Here is a 19,546-nt window from a genome sequence, read left to right as displayed (position 1 = left end):
TAGCTCAGGTCCAACATGGATGTGGGGCGGGCCAGTTGATTTTTGGCTTTCACGGAGGCTCTGGGAGGGTGTTTTTGGCTTCCAGAGAGCCTCTGGGGGAATGGGGGAAGGACCTTTTTACCCTCCACCAGCTCCAGGGAATCCTTTAGAGTAGTTGTTCTCAACCTAGGGGTCGGGACCCCTTTGGGGGTCAAAGGACCATTTCACAGGGGTCGCCTAAGACGCTGGGAAAAGACAAATTTCCCATGGTGTTAGGAACTAAAGCTTCTATTCTGACGCCTTGGAACATATTTTTACAATCCGACCAATCAGGCGTTTACATTGGGTGTGTCCCTCTGACCTTCCTGCCAATCAGCTTAAAGCTCTGTTGGGAGAATTGATGCTAGACTTATGGTTGGGGGTCACCACAACAAGAGAAACTGTATTAAGAGGTCGCAGCATTAGAAAGGTTGAGAACCACTGCTTTAGAGTCTGGGGAGGGCGAAACATGAGCCTACTGGGCCCACCAGAAGTTTGGAAAGAGGGGGCGGGGAAAGCTGTTTTTGCCCTTCCCAGCCATTGAATTGTGGGTTTTGGGCACTAGCGCATGTACAATAGCATGTGCGCATGCTATTTTATTTTAATTTATTTATTTGTTTGTTTGTTTGTTTATTAGATTTGTATGCCGTCCCTCTCCGGAGACTCGGAGCGGCTCAGAACAAAAAACAGTACAAATCCAATACATTAAAACAATTTAAAACCCTTAATATAAAAAACAATCATACATCTCATACAAACCATACATAAAATGGAAACGGCCCAGGGGAATCAATTTCCCCATGCCCGAAGACAGAGGTGGGTTTTGAGGAGTTTGCGAAAGGCAAGGAGGGTGGGGGCAATCCTAATCTCCGGGGGGAGTAGATTCCAGAGGGTTGGGGCCGCCACAGAGAAGGCTCTTCCCCTGGGTCCCACCAGACGACATTGTTTAGTTGACGGGACCCGGAGAAGGCCAACTCTGTGGGACCTAACCAGTCGCTGGGATTCGTGTGGCAGAAGGCGGTCCCGGAGATATTCTGGTCCGATGCCATGAAGGGCTTTATAGGTCACCCGAGGACGAAAAGGTTCGCCATCACTGGTTTAGCACCATAGACCTAATCTATTTCAGCTTGTGGATTAACTATAAAGATAAAATGGGAAATCAATTGATTCCCAAACTCCTTAGAAGGAACAAGAAAGAACAACTGAGCAAATTCCATTAATCTAACCCTCCCTACACTAAGAATCGTCCGGATAGATTCGATTTCAACTCCAATGCTTCACCATGCTGGCTAGGGATAATGGGAGTTGATTCCCAACTCCTCCAAAATGAACTAATTTGGAAAAAAAGCTAATTTAGCATAACTTTTTTAACCAAAACAAAAAGCAACCCTGGACTTTGGGGTTTTTTTCTCTGAAAACATTTTGTGCTGATGATATGGTTCTAATTCAAATATGACACTCAGGAATAAATAAGCAAGCTGCTGTGCGCTGCCCAACCAATTTGACTTGTCTCATCTTGCAAACATGCCCTAGTACATTTTAATTATCTGGATATATTTCAACCAAGCTATTATTCTCCAGAATACATCTAGATCATAGTAGGGCCCAAACACATGCCAAGCTAAGGATAGCCACAGGAAATTGTTCATCCAGATATACCAATATCTCTCAGAGATTTGGGGGTTCAACTGCAGAGAGAGAGAGGGAGAGAAATATATTTTGCAAGCTGCCCAGACACATTTAAGTATGAGCAACAGGTATATTTGCATATACAATAAAATGTAAATCTACCTACCATTGTAGCGACATATTTCCTTTTGGGATAAGCACTATTACCCAAAGTGTGCAGGGTGAGGAAAAAAATCAATAAATTCAAAGAAAAGTAACTTGAATGAAGAGGGGGGACATGATCGAAACATTTAAATATGTTAAAGGGTTAAATAATGTTCAAGAGGGAAGTGTTTTCAATAGGAAAGTGAATATAAGAACAAGGAGACACAATCTGAAGTTAGTTGGGGGAAAGATCAAAGGCAACATGAGAAAATATTATTTTACTGAAAGAGTAGTAGATCCTTGGAACAAACTTCCAGCAGACGTGGTTGGTAAATCCACAGTAACTGAATTTAAACATGCCTGGGATAAACAAATATCCATTGTAAGATAAAATACAGGAAATAGTATAAGGGCAGACTAGATGGACCATGAGGTCTTCTTCTGCGGTCCCGAAGGTATTCTGGTCCGATGCCATGAAGGGCTTTATAGCTCATAACCAACACTTTGAATTGTGACCGGAAACTGATCGGCAACCAATGCAGACTGCAGAGTGTTGGTGTAACATGGGCATACCTGGGAAAGCCCAAAGCTGCATTCTGCACAATCTGAAGTTTCCGAACACTCTTCAAAGGTAGCCCCATGTAGAGAGCATTACAGTAGTCGAACCTCGAGGTGATGAGGGCATGAGTGACTGTGAGCATGACTTTTTCTCAGAGTCAAGGCCATCTTGCCCTACACCTGGAGGGAAATATTTAATAAACATCTCATTGGGGAGCGTGCATTGATTGGACCATGTGATGGCTTTGTGGGTGCTTGGCAAGGGCTGGGACTTTCCTTTGCATGGGGAAAACCTGGAAGCTTTCAAATTTGGGTTTTCCCAGATGTGCCAACATGACATCTCTAATAAAATGGAACTTTGAGGAAACTCATGCCTTGGAGTTTTCTTTCGCTGGGGAGCGTCACTTGGAGCCCTGACATTAAGTAGGTGTTAAGTAAATATTGTAGCTTCTTTTCCAAGCTGGTTTATGGTATTTCAAACCTGTGATGGGCTGTGCATCACAATCCTGGTGAATATGGCACTCAGCATCCTTGGCTAGAGGTCTTCAAACATGGCAACCTCAAGACTTCTGAACTTCCAGAATTCTGCAAGTCTAAAATCCCATCACCCCACCACCGCTTGTCTTTATAGTCCAAATTAAAGTATTCAAGTTAAGGTTGCACAAATATATACTGCTCAAAAAAATAAAAGAGACACCTAAAAAACAGAATATAACTTCAAGTAAATCAAACTTCTGTGAAATCGAACTGTCCACTTAAGAAGCAACACTGATGGACAGTCAATTTCACATGCTGTTGTGCAAATGGAATAGTTGTGCAAATGAAATATTCCATGAGAATATCTCATTCATTCGGATCTAGGATGTGTTATTTGGGTGTTCCCTTTATTTTTTTTGAGCAGTATATTTTACCCCAATTCCACCAACAATTTTTTTCCAACCTACAAAACTTCCACTCAAGCCGCCCTCAAATGTTTGCAAATACCTGTGTAAGTATGCAGCTGGAATTTGTAATGGGAGTAGAGAGAAAGAGAATTTCCCCAACCTCAAGTAGCTTTTCTGTTTTACAGATCTCTAATCTGCTAAGCCTGCCTAATCACCATATTGGAAAAATTAAAGGGTATGCTTAAAATGGTTTATGTTGTTTTACGATCTTCCTCGGCAATGCCTTAAAGGATTTCCAAGAAAACCATTTAAATTTGTAGTTGTAGGAGGGAAGGGAATATGGTTATTTTCAAAATTTGATTATTGTCCAATTTTGTACATGTTGTTTACAGTATTTTGAACAAAAAATATTCATTCAATGGAAAATTAAATTAAATAATTAAAAGAGATGTAAGCATAATAAGTGTGTTTTTGTTTGAATTAATAAAACATTGCGTTTATTTACGTTGTACTTTGTTCTTAAATTCTTTCGCCCTCCTTTTCATTGTAAAAAAAATTGGTCACATGACTATACTTTGTGACTTGTAGCTAATAGTTCTGGCCATGCATTTGATTAAAATTGATAAAATTGAACGGGTCCAAAGATGGGCTACAAAAATGGTAGAAGGTCTTAAGCATAAAACTTATCTGGAAAAGACTTAATGAACTCAATCTGTATAGTCTGGAGGACAGAAGGGAAAGGGGGGACATGATCGAAACATTTAAATATGTTAAAGGCTTAAATAAGGTCCAGGAGGGAAGTGTTTTTAATAGGAAAGTGAACACAAGAACAAGGGGGCACAATCTGAGGTTGGTTGGGGGAAACATCAGAAGCAACATGAGAAAATATTATTTTACTGAAAGAGTAGTAGATGCTTGGAACAAACTTCCAGCAGATGTGGTTGGTAAATCCACAGTAACTGAATTTAAACATGCCTGGGATAAACATATACTGTATCCATCCTAAGATACCATAAAATACAGGAAATAGTATAAGGGCAGACTTGATGGACCAGGAGGTTTTTTCCTGCTGTCAATCTTCTATGCTTCTATGTTTCTAATTCACCAAAATTAAAATTTAATTCTCCATTCTGGATTGACTACTTTAACATATCATCTGATCCTAAAGTGGGCTTAATCCTACTGAAGAATAAGGCTATCTTGTACCAATAATCTAGACCAGGGATGTTCCATCTTTGGCAACTTTTAAAATTTGTGGACTTCAACTTCAAGAATAGCTGGTTGGGAAACTCTGGGAGTTGAAGTCCACAAGTCTTGAAATTGCCAAGTTTGGAACAACAACTGATCTGCAGCTAGCTGATTTCAAACCTGTCATAATTAAAAATTAGGCAGTCCTGGAAGGGAATGAATAAATGGAGGCGACACTTAAAAATCTCAGCTAAGGGCCCGGAAGTCAGTAAAATTTGATGGCAACATCAAATCTCATGCGCATCAAAATTCAGGGGGGTTTTTTAGGCCTGCTTGTGACAACTGTTATGAAATCCTCCTACCTAAAACAGAAGCCTGCTTTGTACAATGGAAACCACGGGTTGTTGAATAATGCCTTATGTCAGCGGTCTCCAACCTTGGCAACTTTAAGACTTGTGGACTTTGACTCCCAGTCGAAGTCCACAAGTCTTAAAGTTGCCAAGGTTAGAGATCCCTGCTGTATGTAAAAAAACATAGAAATGGTGGTAGAGTTTAGGAGAAACCCTTCCATCCTTCTACCTCTCACAATACTGAACAACACAATATCAACAGTAGGGATCTTCAAATTTCTAGGTTCTGTCATATCTCAAGACCAAAAATGGTCACCTAACGCCAAAACCATCCTGGACACAAACTGTTTCAACTCCTACCCTCAAAACGTCGCTACAGAGCACTGCACACCAAGACAACTAGATACAAGGACTTGATGAACTCAATCTGTATAGTCTGGAGGACAGAAGGGAAAGGGGGGACATGATCGAAACATTTAAATATATTAAAGGGTTAAATAAGGTCCAGGAGGGAAGTGTTTTTAATAGGAAAGTGAACACAAGAACAAGGGGACACAATCTGAAGTTAGTTGGGGGAAAGATCAAAAGCAACATGAGAAAATATTATTTTACTGAAAGAGTAGTAGATCCTTGGAACAAACTTCCAGCAGACGTGGTAGATAAATCCACAGTAACTGAATTTAAACATGCCTGGGATAAACATATATCCATTGTAAGATAAAATACAGAAAATAGTATAAGGGCAGACTAGATGGACCAGGAGGTCTTTTTCTGCCGTCAGTCTTCTATGTTTCTATGTTTCTAAGAATAGTTTTTCCCCGAACACCATCACTCTCCTGAACAAATAATTTCCTCAACACTGTCAAACTTTTTACTAAGTCTATTATTACTAGTTTTTTCTCATCATTCCTATCATCCTTTCCCTCCCACCTAGGACTGTATGGCTGTAACTTGTTGCTTGTATCCTAAGATTTTTATTAATATTGTTTCTTCATTGCTTATTTGACCCCTATGACAATCATTAAGTGTTGTACCGCATGATTCTTGATGAATGTATCTCCCCCCAGAGATTAGAACAGCCCCCACCCTCCTTGCCTTTCGTAAGCTCCTTAAAACCCACCTCTGTCGTCAGGCATGGAGGAATTGAGATATCCCCCTTCCCCCAGTCCTATACATTTTATGCCTGGTATGTTTGTGTGTATGTTTTGCTTTTTTAATAAGGGGTTTTAGTTACTTAAATATTAGATTTGTCATACGTTGTTTTATTATTGTTGTGAGCCGCCCCGAGTCTACAGAGAGGGGCGGCATACAAATCTAATAAATACATAAAATAAATAAATAAATAAATCTTGCCTTTTTATGTACACCGAGAGCATCTGCATCAAGGAGAAATTCCATGTGTGTCCAATCATATTTGGCCAACAAGGAATTCCTATTCTAATGGTATGTGACCTTGGGAGACAAGAGGAAGAGACCCAGACTAGACAACAGTCAGATAAGAAGTAGCTGAGTTCAAAGAAGGAATGAGGATGTAGCAAATATTGCAGAAGGGACCCCCTCTGTAATTTGGACTGTAAAGACAAGGGGGGAAGAAATGGACTCTCAGGCTTGCAAAATTCTGTTAATATAACCTTACTATAACACTGGTGATTTCTGGGTAAGGGTTGGTATTCAGGTGGTTTGGATTATTTCAGGCAAACCGGTAGTAGCATGAATCCCAGCGACCGGTTAGGTCCCACAGAGTTGGCCTTCTCCGGGTCCCGTCAACTATACAATGTCGTCTGGCGAGACCCAGGGGGAGAGCCTTCTCTGTGGCGGCCCCGAGCCTCTGGAACCAGCTCCCTCCGGAGATTAGAATTGCCCTCACCCTCCTTGCCTTTCGAAAACTTCTTAAAACCCACCTCTGCCGTCAGGCATAGGGGAACTGAGCCATCTCCCCTGGCCTATATAGTTTAGGCATGGTATGTTTGTTTGGATGTATTGTTTTAAATAATGGTTTTTAGATATCTTAATTATTAAATTTGCCATTGTATATTGTTTTTTATTATTGCTGTGAGCCGCCCCGAGTCTGCGGAGAGGGGCGGCATGCAAATCCAATAAATTGAATTGAATTGAATTGAACCTGCAGGTGGGATGCCATCCTATTAAGCCACGTTTTCAAGCATGCAAGCCACAGGGGCAAAGTGCATGTGTGGAATGTTGCGCACATGCGTAGAAAGTACGACTGCGCTGACATTTTCAATGCTGGCAAACTGGTAGGAAAATTATTATGAATCCCACATCTTTCCCGGGTGTGCTTTGTGTCTGGACACCTTGCAATAAGCTGTAAGTAGCTGGGTTCACCCAACACACCTGATCCCAAACCAGTCACTCACGCCCTTATCACCTCGAGGTTCGATTACTGCAATGCTCTCTACATGGGGCTGCCTGTGAAGAGTGTTCCGAGACTGCAAATTGTGCAAAATGCAGTCACGCGAGATATAGTGGGGCTTCCAAGATGTGCCCATATTTCAACATCACTCCGTGAGCTGCACTGACTGCCAATTGGTCTCCAGGCGCAATTCAAAGTGCTGGTTATGACCTATAAAGCCCTACATGGCTTAGGACCAGATTACCTACGGGACCGTATGTATCCCAGTGGCCAGTTAGGCCAGTTAGGCTTTCTCTGGCTCCCGTCGGCCAGTCAATGTTGTCTGGCGGGACCTAGGAGAAAAGCCTTCTCTGTGGCAGCCCCAGCCCTCTAGAACGAACTCCCTCCAGAGATACGTACCGCCCCCACCCCTCCTTTCGTAAAGCTCTGAAGACCCACCTCTGCTGGCAGACATGGAGGTCGTGAGTGATGAGATTGTCTCCGGCCGATATTATGAAAGATTGAATTTGATGAATGCATATGTCTGTATATGGAGTTTTTAACACTGTATCATTCTTTTAACGTAAATTAGATTTCTTTTATATATTGTTGCATTTATAATATTGTAGGCCGCCCTGAGTCGCTTTGAGAAGGGCAGCATAGAACTCTGATAGATTAGATAGGTAGGTAGGTAGGTAGGTAGATAGATAGATAGACAATGATAGATAGATGGATGGATGGATATAAATGAATGAATGAATGAATGAATGAATGAATGAATGAATGAATAAATAAATAAATAAATAAATAAATAAATATAGTGTGGCTTTAGCTTGTCGGGGGACAAGACCTCAAGAGTCCTCATGGGGAGGAAAAACAGACTTTCGATAGCCCTGTTCAATAGTCCAGTTTGTGCACAAATGCCATTTTTGTACCCACATTCCAGCACCCCCCAAGTTTGTGGTTGCATTCCAGCACCTTTTTACTTCCTGCTCAATTTGCCCTCCTGAAAAGACTGAACATGGTGTCATTAATTTTAACAGTGAAGCGGAGCACTGGTGGGGGGCATGGGGGTATATTCTCCCCCGCCAATTATGTCCCTCTCACCACAAAGGTGTCCATGGGCTTAATCTCCAGGTTTGGTTCCCCAGCTGAACAAGCCTTCGCTATTAACTTGATGCTCGAAGAGAGAAACAGGCTGTTCCGGTTAACAAGAGAGAAAGCAATATGCATACACGGGAGACTGTGAACTCAGGAGCAAGATTGCCCATTCAACATGCCACATGCTTTTTAAAAATGAGTAAGGGGGGAGCACAGTATGACTGGAAGACACCCCCCATTCCTTAATTCGAACTCCAAAGAGTCACGTCATTAAGAGGAGATCCTCCCCAAGATTCAAAATACAGTGGTACCTCTACTTAAGAACTTAATTCGTTCCGTGACCAGGTAGAAAAGTTTGTAAGTAGAAGCAATTTTTCCCATAGGAATCAATGTAAAAGCAAATAATGCATGCAAACGCATTAGGAAAGAAATAAAAGCTTGGAATTTGGGTGGGAGGAGGAGGAGGAAGAAGAAGAGGAGGAGAACAGTCGCTGGCGAAGGAAGAAAGTGAGGTGAGGGGAGTCAAAAAAAAACAAAACTTTAAGGCTAAAAAAAAAAAAAGAGGGACTCTGAGGCGGCAAGGAAGAACACACACCTAGCATACACTGGCTGCTGCTGCTGCTACCTGCTTCCTCTTCCTTCCCATGCTGAAGGGCAACCCTCTCCTCTCACTCGCTCGCTTTGTAGCCAGTACCTATCCTTCACTGTGGTGACTCCTCAGCTGCCCAGAGCGAAGGGAGCGTTTCTTTTCTCTGGGCACTGGCAGAGGTTTATTCCCTCTCCAAGCGCCCAGAGAAAGGAAAATGCTTTGTTTGCTCTGGACTGTCAAAGCCTCCTTAAGCGCCACCCAAAAGGCTCCTCTGGCAGCCCAGATGGCCGGGATTAAAGGGGGAATTGCAGGAAACTGTCCGGGCCTTCGTGCTGCTCTCAAATTTCCTGGCTCGTGTTCTTAAGTAGAAAATGGTTCTTTTTGTAAAAATCTTGAACACCCGGTTCTTATCTAGAAAAGTTCTTAAGTAGAGGCGTTCTTAAGTAGAGGTACCACTGTACTTTTAAAAGGGTCCTCGTTTTTTTGCAGCTCAGCCAACTACTTTCCCAAGTTTGGATCAGCGCCAGGAAAAATCCAAATAAAAGAGTTATGAATGCAGAACTTAACCACCCAAGCCACGGAACCTGTTTTTTTAGATAAAAGACGCAAACACCTGTCTTGTGGCACCGGGGCTAGTTCACCTTGCTGAGAACACAACCCGGTAACAACCTGCTCTAACAGCTACTCCAGAGTTAGGCGGTGTGACGGAAGGAATTCCTGAAGCCGGGGGGGGGGGATTCATACCACCGGATTCACCACGTACTCCACAGCAGAGTCGAGGGAGGAGAAAAGAAGAGCAACACGATTTCCTGCTCCTATCCCTATCCTGAGCTACAGGTGAAATCCACCTGCAAACCTCAAGGCCTTTCCTGATGCAACTTACCAGCACATTGCCACATTTTTTCTTAATGAAAGTTGTAGTACCGGACCTACACGCCCTCGGTGTTATCAGGCTCCACGCTGTTGCCCGTCCACACAAGGCAATTCAGGCTCCAAGCTGTTTCCCATACCGCATTTCGCTGGAGGAGTTACGCTATGTAAAAACACCTAACTGCCACTATTACAAAAAGTTCAGCCAGGTGAAGAAAGCATTGGTTTTTATTTTGGGGTGGGTGGGAAGCACAAGCTTTCTTTTTTTTTTTTATGCTAAGGGAACTCAGCCCAAGTTGAGCAATTCAGAACTCGAGCCCGATTTTGCTCAACCTGGGTTGCAAAAAGTAGCAGTGAAATTACAATCCAAACACTGTGAGGTTTATGTTCAGTTTGATACTATGATACTATTAGGAAAAGGAATAAACAAGGTTGCCACTTTTGTTGTATCAATTAGCTAAAGTGTATTAGGCATTTAAAAGCTGGCCACAAATGGTACACATACATACATACATACATACATACATACATACATACATACATACATACATACATACATTACAAAAAGATACTGACAAAATTGAATGGGTCCAAAGACGGGCTACAAGAATGGTGGAAGGTCTTAAGCATAAAACGTATCAGGAAAGACTTAACGAACTCAATCTGTATAGTCTGGAGGACAGAAGGAAAAGGGGGGACATGATCGAAACATTTAAATATATTAAAGGGTTAAATAAGGTCCAGGAGGGAAGTGTTTTTAATAGGAAAGTGAACACAAGGACAAGGGGACACAATCTGAAGTTAGTTGGGGGAAAGATCAAAAGCAACGTGAGAAAATATTATTTCACTGAAATAGTAGTAGATGCTTGGAACAAACTTCCAGCAGACGTGGTAGATAAATCCACAGTAACTGAATTTAAACATGCCTGGGATAAACATATATCCATCCTAAGATAAAATACAGAAAATACTATAAGGGCAGACTAGATAGACCATGAGGTCTTTTTCTGCCGTCAGACTTCTATGTTTCTATGTTTCTATTTACATACATACATACATACATACATACATACATACATACATACATACATGTATCTACGGAGAAAGGCGGCATACAAATCTAATAAATAAATAAAATAAAATAAAATAAATACATAGACACACACAACACGTATACACATACATTGGATTTTATCATGGATTTTATCTGTTCTTTATCATTTTATCCTACAACTTTTGATTGTGCATTCACAAAGTGTTTTTTATTTGTTTTAATAATAATAATAATAATAATAATTATTATTATTATTATTATTATTATTATTATTATTTATTAGATTTGGATGCCGCCCCTCTCCATGGACTCGGAGCGGCTCACAACAAATAATACACGAGATACAAATCCAATATTAAAAACAATTTTAAAACCCTTATAAAAAACAATCATACAGTTCAGACAAACCATACATGAAATGGAACGGCAAGAGGGATTCAATTTCCCCATACCTGGTGTCAGAGGTGGGTGTTTAGGAGTTTGCGAAAGGCAAGGAGAGTGGGGGCAGTCCTGATCTCTGGGGGGAGTTGATTCCAGAGGGCCGGGGCTGCCACAGAGAAGGCTCTTCTCCTGGGTTCCGCCACACGGCATTGTTCTGTGGACGGGACCTGGAGAAGGCCAACTCTGTGGGACTTAATCGGTCACTATTTTGGTCTTTGACTGTAATAAAATAAATTTGATTTGAAGTAGCAGTGAAGTTATTAACTTGATTTTGCCTTTTCCCTAGTTTCAGCTGTGAGTTGTTAAAAGTTATCTGACTATATACTGAGCAGCCTGCACTGGTTGCCGATCAATTTCTGGTCACAATTCAAAGTGTTGGTAATGACCTATAAAGCCCTACATGGCATCGGACCAGAATATGTCCGGGACCACCTTCTGCCGCACAAATCCCAGTGGCCAATCAGGTCCCACAGAGTTGGCCTTCTCCGGGTCCCATCGACTAAACAATGCCAGGGAAGAGCCTTCTCTGTGGCAGCCCCAGCCATCTGGAACCAACTCCCCCCGGAGATTCGAATTGCCCCTACTCTTCCCGGCTTCTGCAAGATGTTGAAGACCTATCTATGTCGCCAGACATGGGAGAAATAGCTATCTCTCCCCTCACACACCTTTTTATTCCTGACTGTAATATATGAGAATGGTGTGATTGCGCATTAATAATTGTTTTTTAATATCTATGGGTTTCAAATTTCGTTTTTTAACTTATATTGCATTTGTACCCTGTGTATTGCATTGTTGTTTTCGGAGGGGGGGGCATACAAATCTAATAAATATAATATATATATATATTATATTTATAATTATTATAATATATATATATATATATATGTAGATGGTTCTGAGTTCGGGTTTTGCCCCGTGCAATATTTTGAGTGTCTATGCGACGTTCCGGTGAAATCACATTCACCATCATCAGGCTGAAATTGTTAGCTTTCTGCTGCTGTAAATATAGTTTGTTTGCAACTATATTTATATTTACAGCAGCACGAAGCTAGCAACTTCAGCCTGATGATGGTGAATGTGATTTCACCGAAACATCGCATAGACCAGCGTTTCCCAACCGGTGTGCCGCAGCACAGTAGTGTGCCGCGAGACACGGTCAGGTGTGCCGCAGGAAGCTCCAGGTGGGCGAGGCACTGCCAGTGCCGGACCGCCAGTGCCTCTGACCTGGAGCTTCCACTCGCAGCCCGATGCAGCTGTTTCCGGCTGGGCCCCAAAGAAGGAAGGCGGGAAAAAGGAGGCAGGGGCTGAGAGGTCCGGCAGTAGGAGTAAAGGGAGCCGCGGCCGCCCCTGCCTCCCCACGGTGCCTCTGGCCAAACGCGCCCCTGGCTTCTCTGCCCTGCCCCATTGCCCGCCCAATCCGCCCACTCTCCTCCTCCGCCGCTGCCTCCTGTCTTGGGGCGTGATCCGCCCCCTCTCCTTCGCTGCCGAAGAGAGAATGGAAGGCACCGTTGTCTTCGCCTCCGCCCGCCGGCTCCCCTCGCCCTCCCAGACGTCCCCAGCGCCCGGCCACGCGCCGCCTCCCGTTAGCCCAGCCGACCTTTCCCTGCTGCCGTTTTCTCTTCATGGCGCAAAGCCACACAGTCCCGGACTCCCGGATCGCTCGCTTCTCCGGTCAGCAAAGCCATCTGCCCAGGAAAGCGCCGCGCTTGCTGGCCGGAAAAGCGAGCGATCCGGGAGTCCAGGACTGTGTGGCTTTACACCATGAAGAGAAAACGGCAGCAGGGAAAGGTCAGCCGGGCTAACGGGAGGCGGCGCGTGGCCGGGCGCTGGGAACGTCTGGGAGGGCGAGGAGGCTGATGGTTGCTGTTGCCTCTTAGCTGCAGAGCCGGCGGGCGGAGGCGAAGACAACGGCGCCCTCCATTCTCTCTCCAGCTCTCTCTCTCTCTTTCTTTTTCTCTCTGTTGCCGGCATGGTGAACGAGAGAGAGAGAGAGAGAGAGAGAAAAAGGAGGGGAGAGAGAATGAGAGAGAAAGAAAGCAAGAGAAAGAGAGGGAAAGAAAGCAAGAGAGAGAAAGAGAGGGGGGAAGGAGGGAGAGGGAAAGACATGGAGGGAGAGAAGGAGGGAGAGAGAAAGAGCAAAAAAGAGGAGGAAAGAAAGAGGGATGGAGAGAGAGAAAGAAGGGAAGGAAGAGAGAGAAAGAGGGAGGGAGAAATAGAGTGAAATGGAGGAAGAGATTTTTTTTTGTCCAAACTTTTCTTTAGCCCCACCCCCCCGCCCCCCCTTCAGTGTTCCCCAGAATTTTGAAAATATTAATAATGTGCCGCGGCTCAAAAAAGGTTGGGAAACACTGGCATAGACATTCAAAATATTATATGGGGCAAAACCCGAACTGAGAACAATCTACGTACATATACCTGTGAAAATCTACGAAAACAAATATCTATATCTATATCTATCTATATCTCTCTATCTCTATCTCTATCTCTCTCTCTATCTCTCTCTCTCTCTCTCTCTCTCTCTCTCTCTATATATATATATATATATATATATATATATATATATATATATATATATATATATTCCATTTTACAACAGCACGAAGCTTGGAAACTTCAGCCTGATGATGGGGACAAGAGTTTACAGAATTCACCCTATCACCATTTGAAGTTGCACTCTCAGACCATCTGCGTTTTATTCAAAGAAAGAAAATGCATTTATAGGGCATAGAGCCATAAAAGGTTCCTTGGGAATAAGTTCTGACCAATCATCCTACTCAAGACTATGCTGACAAGGCCTAAAACACACACATAATTGAACGGGTTAAAAAAAAAAAAAGATAAGGCAACTCACGCAACTACACAACCTTCAGCAATATTTTGAAGGAATAGTTGGTGCCAGATGGGTAAGCTGATCTATTTAGAAATACTGTACACTGAATATGTGGGGGGGGGAGAGGGAGAGAGATCAGCCCAGTGGAAATGATAAGGTAGGAAAGATGATTAAGAAATCTGTGCCGCCAGAAAACATAGATAGAAACATAGATTGACAGCAGAGAAAGAACTCATGGTCCATCTAGTCTGCCCTTACACTATTTCCTGTATTTTATCTTAGGATGGATCTATGTTTATCCCTGGCATGTTTAAATTCAGTTACTGTGGATTTACCAACCACGTCTGCAGGAAGTTTGTACCAAGCATCTACTACTCTTTCAGTAAAATAATATTTTCTCACATTGCTTCTGATCTTTCCCCCAACTAACCTCAGGGTGTGCCCCCTTGTTCTTGTGTTCACTTTCCTATTAAAAAAAACTTCCATCCTGGACCTTATTTAACCCTTTAACATATTTAAATGTTTCGATCATGTCCCCCCTTTTCCTTCTGTCCTCCAGACTATACAGATTGAGTTCATTAAGTCTTTCCTGATACATTTTATGCTTAAGACCTTCCACCATTCTTGTAGCCCATTCAATTTTGTCAATATCTTTTATATAATTTAAACATGCCTGGGATAAACATATATCCATTGTAAGATAAAATACAGGAAATAGTATAAGGGCAGACCAGATGGACCATGAGGTCTTTTTCTGCCGTCAATCTTCTATGTTTCTATGTTTTCTCACGTTGTAGTCCGGCAAAAAAAGAGACCACCTGTCACTAAAAGAAGTTGGACGGTCAGGAATCTATGATCACAATTAACGCAGATTTGGGGTCCAGTTCAACAAGTAGATGCTACTTGGGGACTTCTGCACAAAGTATCTCTAGCATTGTCCCAGCTCTTTACAAATTTGCTACAGCTGCAAGATTAAAGCAGAGTCTTCGCTGGCCTTCTAATGAGGTTAATTCTTAATGCCAGGGATTAATAATGCTCAATTAATTAGGCTGAAGCTGATGCTCTTCTCCATGTGCTTGTCAAAGACCTGCTGTAGGGACCAAGCAATGTTCGGAAACTTCAGATCGTGCAGAATGCAGCTGCGAGAGCAATCATGGGCTTCCCTAAGTATGCCCATGTTACACCAACACTCCGCAGTCTGCATTGGTTGCCCATCAATTTCCGGTCACAATTCAAAGTGTTGGTTATGACCTATAAAGCCCTTCATGGCATCGGACCAGAATATCTCCGGGACCACCTTCTGCCGCACGAATGCCAGCGACCGGTTAGGTCCCACAGAGTTGGCCTTCTCCGGGTCCCGACGACTAAACAATGTCGTTTGGCGGGACCCAGGAGAAGAGCCTTTTCTGTGGCGGCCCCGACCCTCTGGAACCAGCTCCCCCCAGATATCAGAGTTGCCCCCACCCTCCTTGCCTTTCGCAAGCTCCGTAAAACCCACCTCTGTCGTCAGGCATGGGGGAATTGAAATTTTTTTCCCTTCCCCCTAGGCTTATAGAATTTATACATGGTATGCTTGTATGTATGATTGGTTCTTTAAATTGGGATTTTTAAGATTATTTTTAATATTAGATTTGTTCACATTGTCTTTTTTATTGTTGTTAGCCGCCCCGAGTCTTCGGAGAGGGGCGGCAGACAAATCTAATAAATACAAATACAAATTAAAGTGAGTTTCCAAATGCAGGGCTCTTTGGGATTCCGAGCCAAATCGCCCTCCCACTGGACCAAGAAAGGCCCAGCACAGCATCCCACAGAACACAAGTGAAGCCACCGAACAGGCTCCAGAATAACCTGCCACATCTGGAAACACCCCAAACTTCCAACCCCATAATTAGCAGTACATGTGATGATTATACCATTGCAAGGCCCCGGGGCCAATTTTGCATATCTTTTGCCAAGAGGGCACCCTGAGAGGAGACTCAAGGCAAAGATTTGCTGACAGTGATCAATGCAAGAAAAGTGATCTGACAGATCTCTTTTTTGAGGGGGGGGAGAGGGGAAAAGCCAGCCTGGAGCAGAGCAACATTGAAGCCAGGTTGTCCCAAACCCAGGCGCCTGGTTGATTTCCCAATCCCTAAGTGCAATTTGCAGAATTGCACAGAGGCAACGTTCGCGTTTTCTTTTTTTAAAAGTACTGTAATGTTTTACAGGAAACCCCAACAATTATAAAGTGAATTCTTGCACCCGGGTAGGAATGCCAGAAAGAGAAACCCAGGTTTAGGCACAAGAAGAACTGGGGGGGGGGGGGGGTACAGGGTCACCCTCTCTCCCAGCCAAACGCCTCCTCCGGCTGCAGTGATGGGCTTTGTAGTCCAGGAAAGATCTGGGAAGCGTGGAGCCAGGAGGAAAGGGGTGACCGTCCTGGCCCACGCCTCCGACTTCCCCAGCCACACACCACCACCCGCACCCCGCACCCTCCAGCTCGCCCCTGGACCCACCTTGACGGAGTCCACGGGATACATGACCGTGTGCTCCAGGATGCCGGCCACCGCCCCGGCCGTCATGTGCGTGTAGAGGGAGGCGTTGGTGGGCAGGCACTCGTAGTCCTCCTCGCATGGACACTCGCCGTCCATCAGGAGCCCGGCGGAGGAGGAGGAAGAGGAGGAAGACGTGAGGTTGGCCGGCGTGGCCGTTGTTTGCCCGCCGCTGCCGCCGATGGTGGAGCCGCCGCCGCCGCCACCGCCGTTCCTCCCCGCGACACCGCAGCTCAGTTCCATCCGCGCGCAAAAACAAGGCGAAGCGGCCGCTGCGGGAAGGGGAGAGAGACACCGTGGAGGGAGGCGGGCAGGGAGGGAGGAGACGGGGCGGAGAGGGGGGGCGGAGGGAGAAAGTTCACTTCGGAAAGTAAGGCTTCCCACCGCCGCTACCCCCCGCCCCCGGCACGCCCTCCCCGCGCTCGCCAACCGCCGGCCAATAACCGCGCGTAAAAACGCAGCGCCCGGTGCGCCATTGGCACAAGCTTGGGTAGGTTCCTTCCTGGCAGGCAGCCGCTGGGGCGCTCGGGCTTGGCGAGCCGGAGGTGACTTACAGTCCTGGCAGCAAATCCTAGGGAAGGCCGAGGGGCCGTGCTTTGCCATCCGGGCCTGCCCTCGCCTTGCCCGCCTGCCTGTCTGGCGAAGGCGGGCCGGGGACGCATGGCATCGGCCTTGGAATCTGGGAAGCGCAACGGAGCTGGGCCTTTTTTAATTATTATTTTTTTCGGGGGTTACTTTACGAATTGGAAATAATCTGGCCGGCTTGCAATGCCTGGTGGGGAGGGCGGGGGAGTGCCAAGGGCCTGGATTGTCCCGATCCACTCGATCCCCTGGGCTCTGTCCTGCTTTCCCCCTTCCCACCGTGGCTTTGCAAAAGCGCCTCGCTTTATTTAAAATAAAGAGGCGTTGGAGCCCAAAGAGGGCGGGCGATTGGATTGGGAGACGTTCAAATAATAAATGCAAACGCGCAAGAGCCCGGCTGGCAGGAAATGGAATCCTGGTTTGTTGAACAAACTACAACTGGCCAGCTTTTGCGGCCTGAACTTTGTGCCTGGCAAGTCGCAGAAGCGGACGTGATTGTTTCATCATGTGACCATTCCTTGCAACATATTTATGTCGGTTTGCTTTTTCGCCACTTAAAGCAGTATACAATGTGGCACAGTAGATACAGCAAAACTTAACAAAACCGATCCAGGTCCATCTTCTCCCCTCCCCCCCCCCCAAAAAAAGCATTTTTATATGCCGCCCGGGAGTGAAGTGGCATATAAATTCAATAAATAAATAAATTTTGGAATTCAGTATTTTTTTTTTAACATACCACTCCTTGGCTTGTTTGGGTTGGAATGAAAAATTGTTATTTTGTGTTTCCTTGGCAATGTTAACATAAACTCGGTCGGTGGTTCACTCAACAAATTCTGGTTTGTGATGGGTTGACTCCAAATAAAAGCAGTCGTAAGCAAAACAATTTTGGAATACTAAATTTTCCCAGTCAGTTTAATCACTAACCGCCAAGGCCAAAGTGATGGTCAGCATATTTATGGTGTCCGCTAGGCAAGACCGCTTTAAAATGGATGGGCCGCCTGTATACCACCCAAATGTTTATTTTATATACAGTGGTACCTCTACTTACAAACTTAATTCGATCCGTGACCAGGTTCTTAAGTAGAAAAGTTTATAAGATGAAGCAATTTTTCCCATAGGAATCAATGTAAAAGCAAATAATGCATGCAAAACCAGTGGTTGGCATTTTCTGATTGTTGTATTGCAGTGGTACCTCTACTTAAGAACTTCATTCGTTCCGTGACCAGGTTCTTAAGTAGAAAAGTTTGTAAGAAGAAGCAATTTTTCCCATAAGAATCAATGTAAAAGCAAATAATGCATGCAATTGGGGAAACCACAGGGAGGGTGAAGGCCCTATTTCCTCCCAGGAGATTCCTAGAGAGGCCCCATGGAGGCTTCTCCCCGCCTTTTCTGGCCCTGTTTCCTCCCAGGAGATTCCTAGAGAGGCCCCACAGAGGCTTCTCCCTGCCTTTTTCAATTACAGTTTCGGAGGCTCGGAAAGCAGTTCTTGAGAAGAGGCAAAAAAATCTTGAACACCCGGTTCTTATCTAGAAAAGTTCTTAAGTAGAAGCGTTCGTAGGTAGAGGTACTACTGTATAGGCAGTCTACAAACTTATAATTATTCATTTAGTGACCGTTCAATGTTACGATGACATTGAAAAAAATGACTTACAAGTGGTCCTCACACTTACAATTAACACAGCATCGTCACATGATCAGAATTTGGTGCTTGGCAGCCGGTGAGTATTTAAAGTCCTCAGAGAGGGGTGGCATATAAATCCAATTAATAAAATAAAATAAAATAAAACATTGGCAAAGTCCTGGGATTATGGGATCACCACTTGCAACCTTCCCAAGCCAAGTCAATGGAGGGTAGCCAATTCATTTAGTGACCACATGCACAACTTACTTAGCAACCACCTTGCTTAATAATAGAAATTCTGGCCTCCATTGTGGTCGTGAGTTGCAGGCTACCTGCAGATAAAAGAGATATTTTTTAATTAAAACTTTGAAATGAGATGAAAACTTCATGCAAAGTAATATTTGAAGGAGGGAAAAGAAAGGGAGAGAGGGGAAAAAACACAAGAATGTTCTTTCTGCACCAACTCAGGAAGCCCAAACTGTCCAAGGAGCTGCTGATACAGTTCTATAGAGAAATCATTGAGTCTCATCTGCACCTCTACCGTGTTTCCCCAAAAATAAGACACTGTCAGTTCTGGAGACCTCACCTACAAAAAGATATTGACAAAATTGAATGGGTCCAAGGGCGGGCTGCAAGAATGGTGGAAGGTCTTAAGCATAAAACGTATCAGGAAAGACTTCATGAACTCCATCTGTAGAGTCTGGAGGACAGAAGGGAAAGGGGGGACGTGATCGAAACATTTAAATATGTTAAAGGGTTAAATAAGGTTCAGGAGGGAAGTGTTTTTAATAGGAAAGTGAACACAA

The 19,546-nt window shown here is 44.2% G+C and overlaps 1 protein-coding gene across 2 annotated transcripts in view; it reads right to left on the bottom strand.

Moving 5' to 3' along the window:
- SLC25A37 (solute carrier family 25 member 37) overlaps positions 1 to 19,072 on the bottom strand; it is a 54,323-nt gene extending 35,251 nt beyond the window's left edge. Inside the window, exons 1-2 of one of the 2 annotated variants that reach the window (XM_070765260.1) lie at positions 19,008 to 19,072; positions 16,502 to 16,809 (exon numbers count right to left, since the gene is read on the bottom strand). In XM_070765260.1, coding sequence (XP_070621361.1) covers positions 16,502 to 16,780 — 279 coding nt within the window. In that variant the 5' untranslated portion in view covers positions 16,781 to 16,809; positions 19,008 to 19,072. Of the gene's footprint in view, positions 1 to 16,501; positions 16,810 to 17,091; positions 17,372 to 19,007 lie in introns of those variants that run through there. The other variant, XM_070765259.1, reaches the window with a different exon arrangement.
- Between the last annotated feature and the right edge of the window lie 474 nt (positions 19,073 to 19,546).

The sequence above is a fragment of the Erythrolamprus reginae genome, chromosome 12, assembly GCF_031021105.1.
Source record: "Erythrolamprus reginae isolate rEryReg1 chromosome 12, rEryReg1.hap1, whole genome shotgun sequence".
Classification (NCBI taxonomy): Eukaryota; Metazoa; Chordata; class Lepidosauria; order Squamata; family Dipsadidae; genus Erythrolamprus; species Erythrolamprus reginae.
The sequence above is the reverse complement of the archived record's forward strand: the minus strand, read 5'-3'. Positions and strand labels throughout refer to the sequence as shown.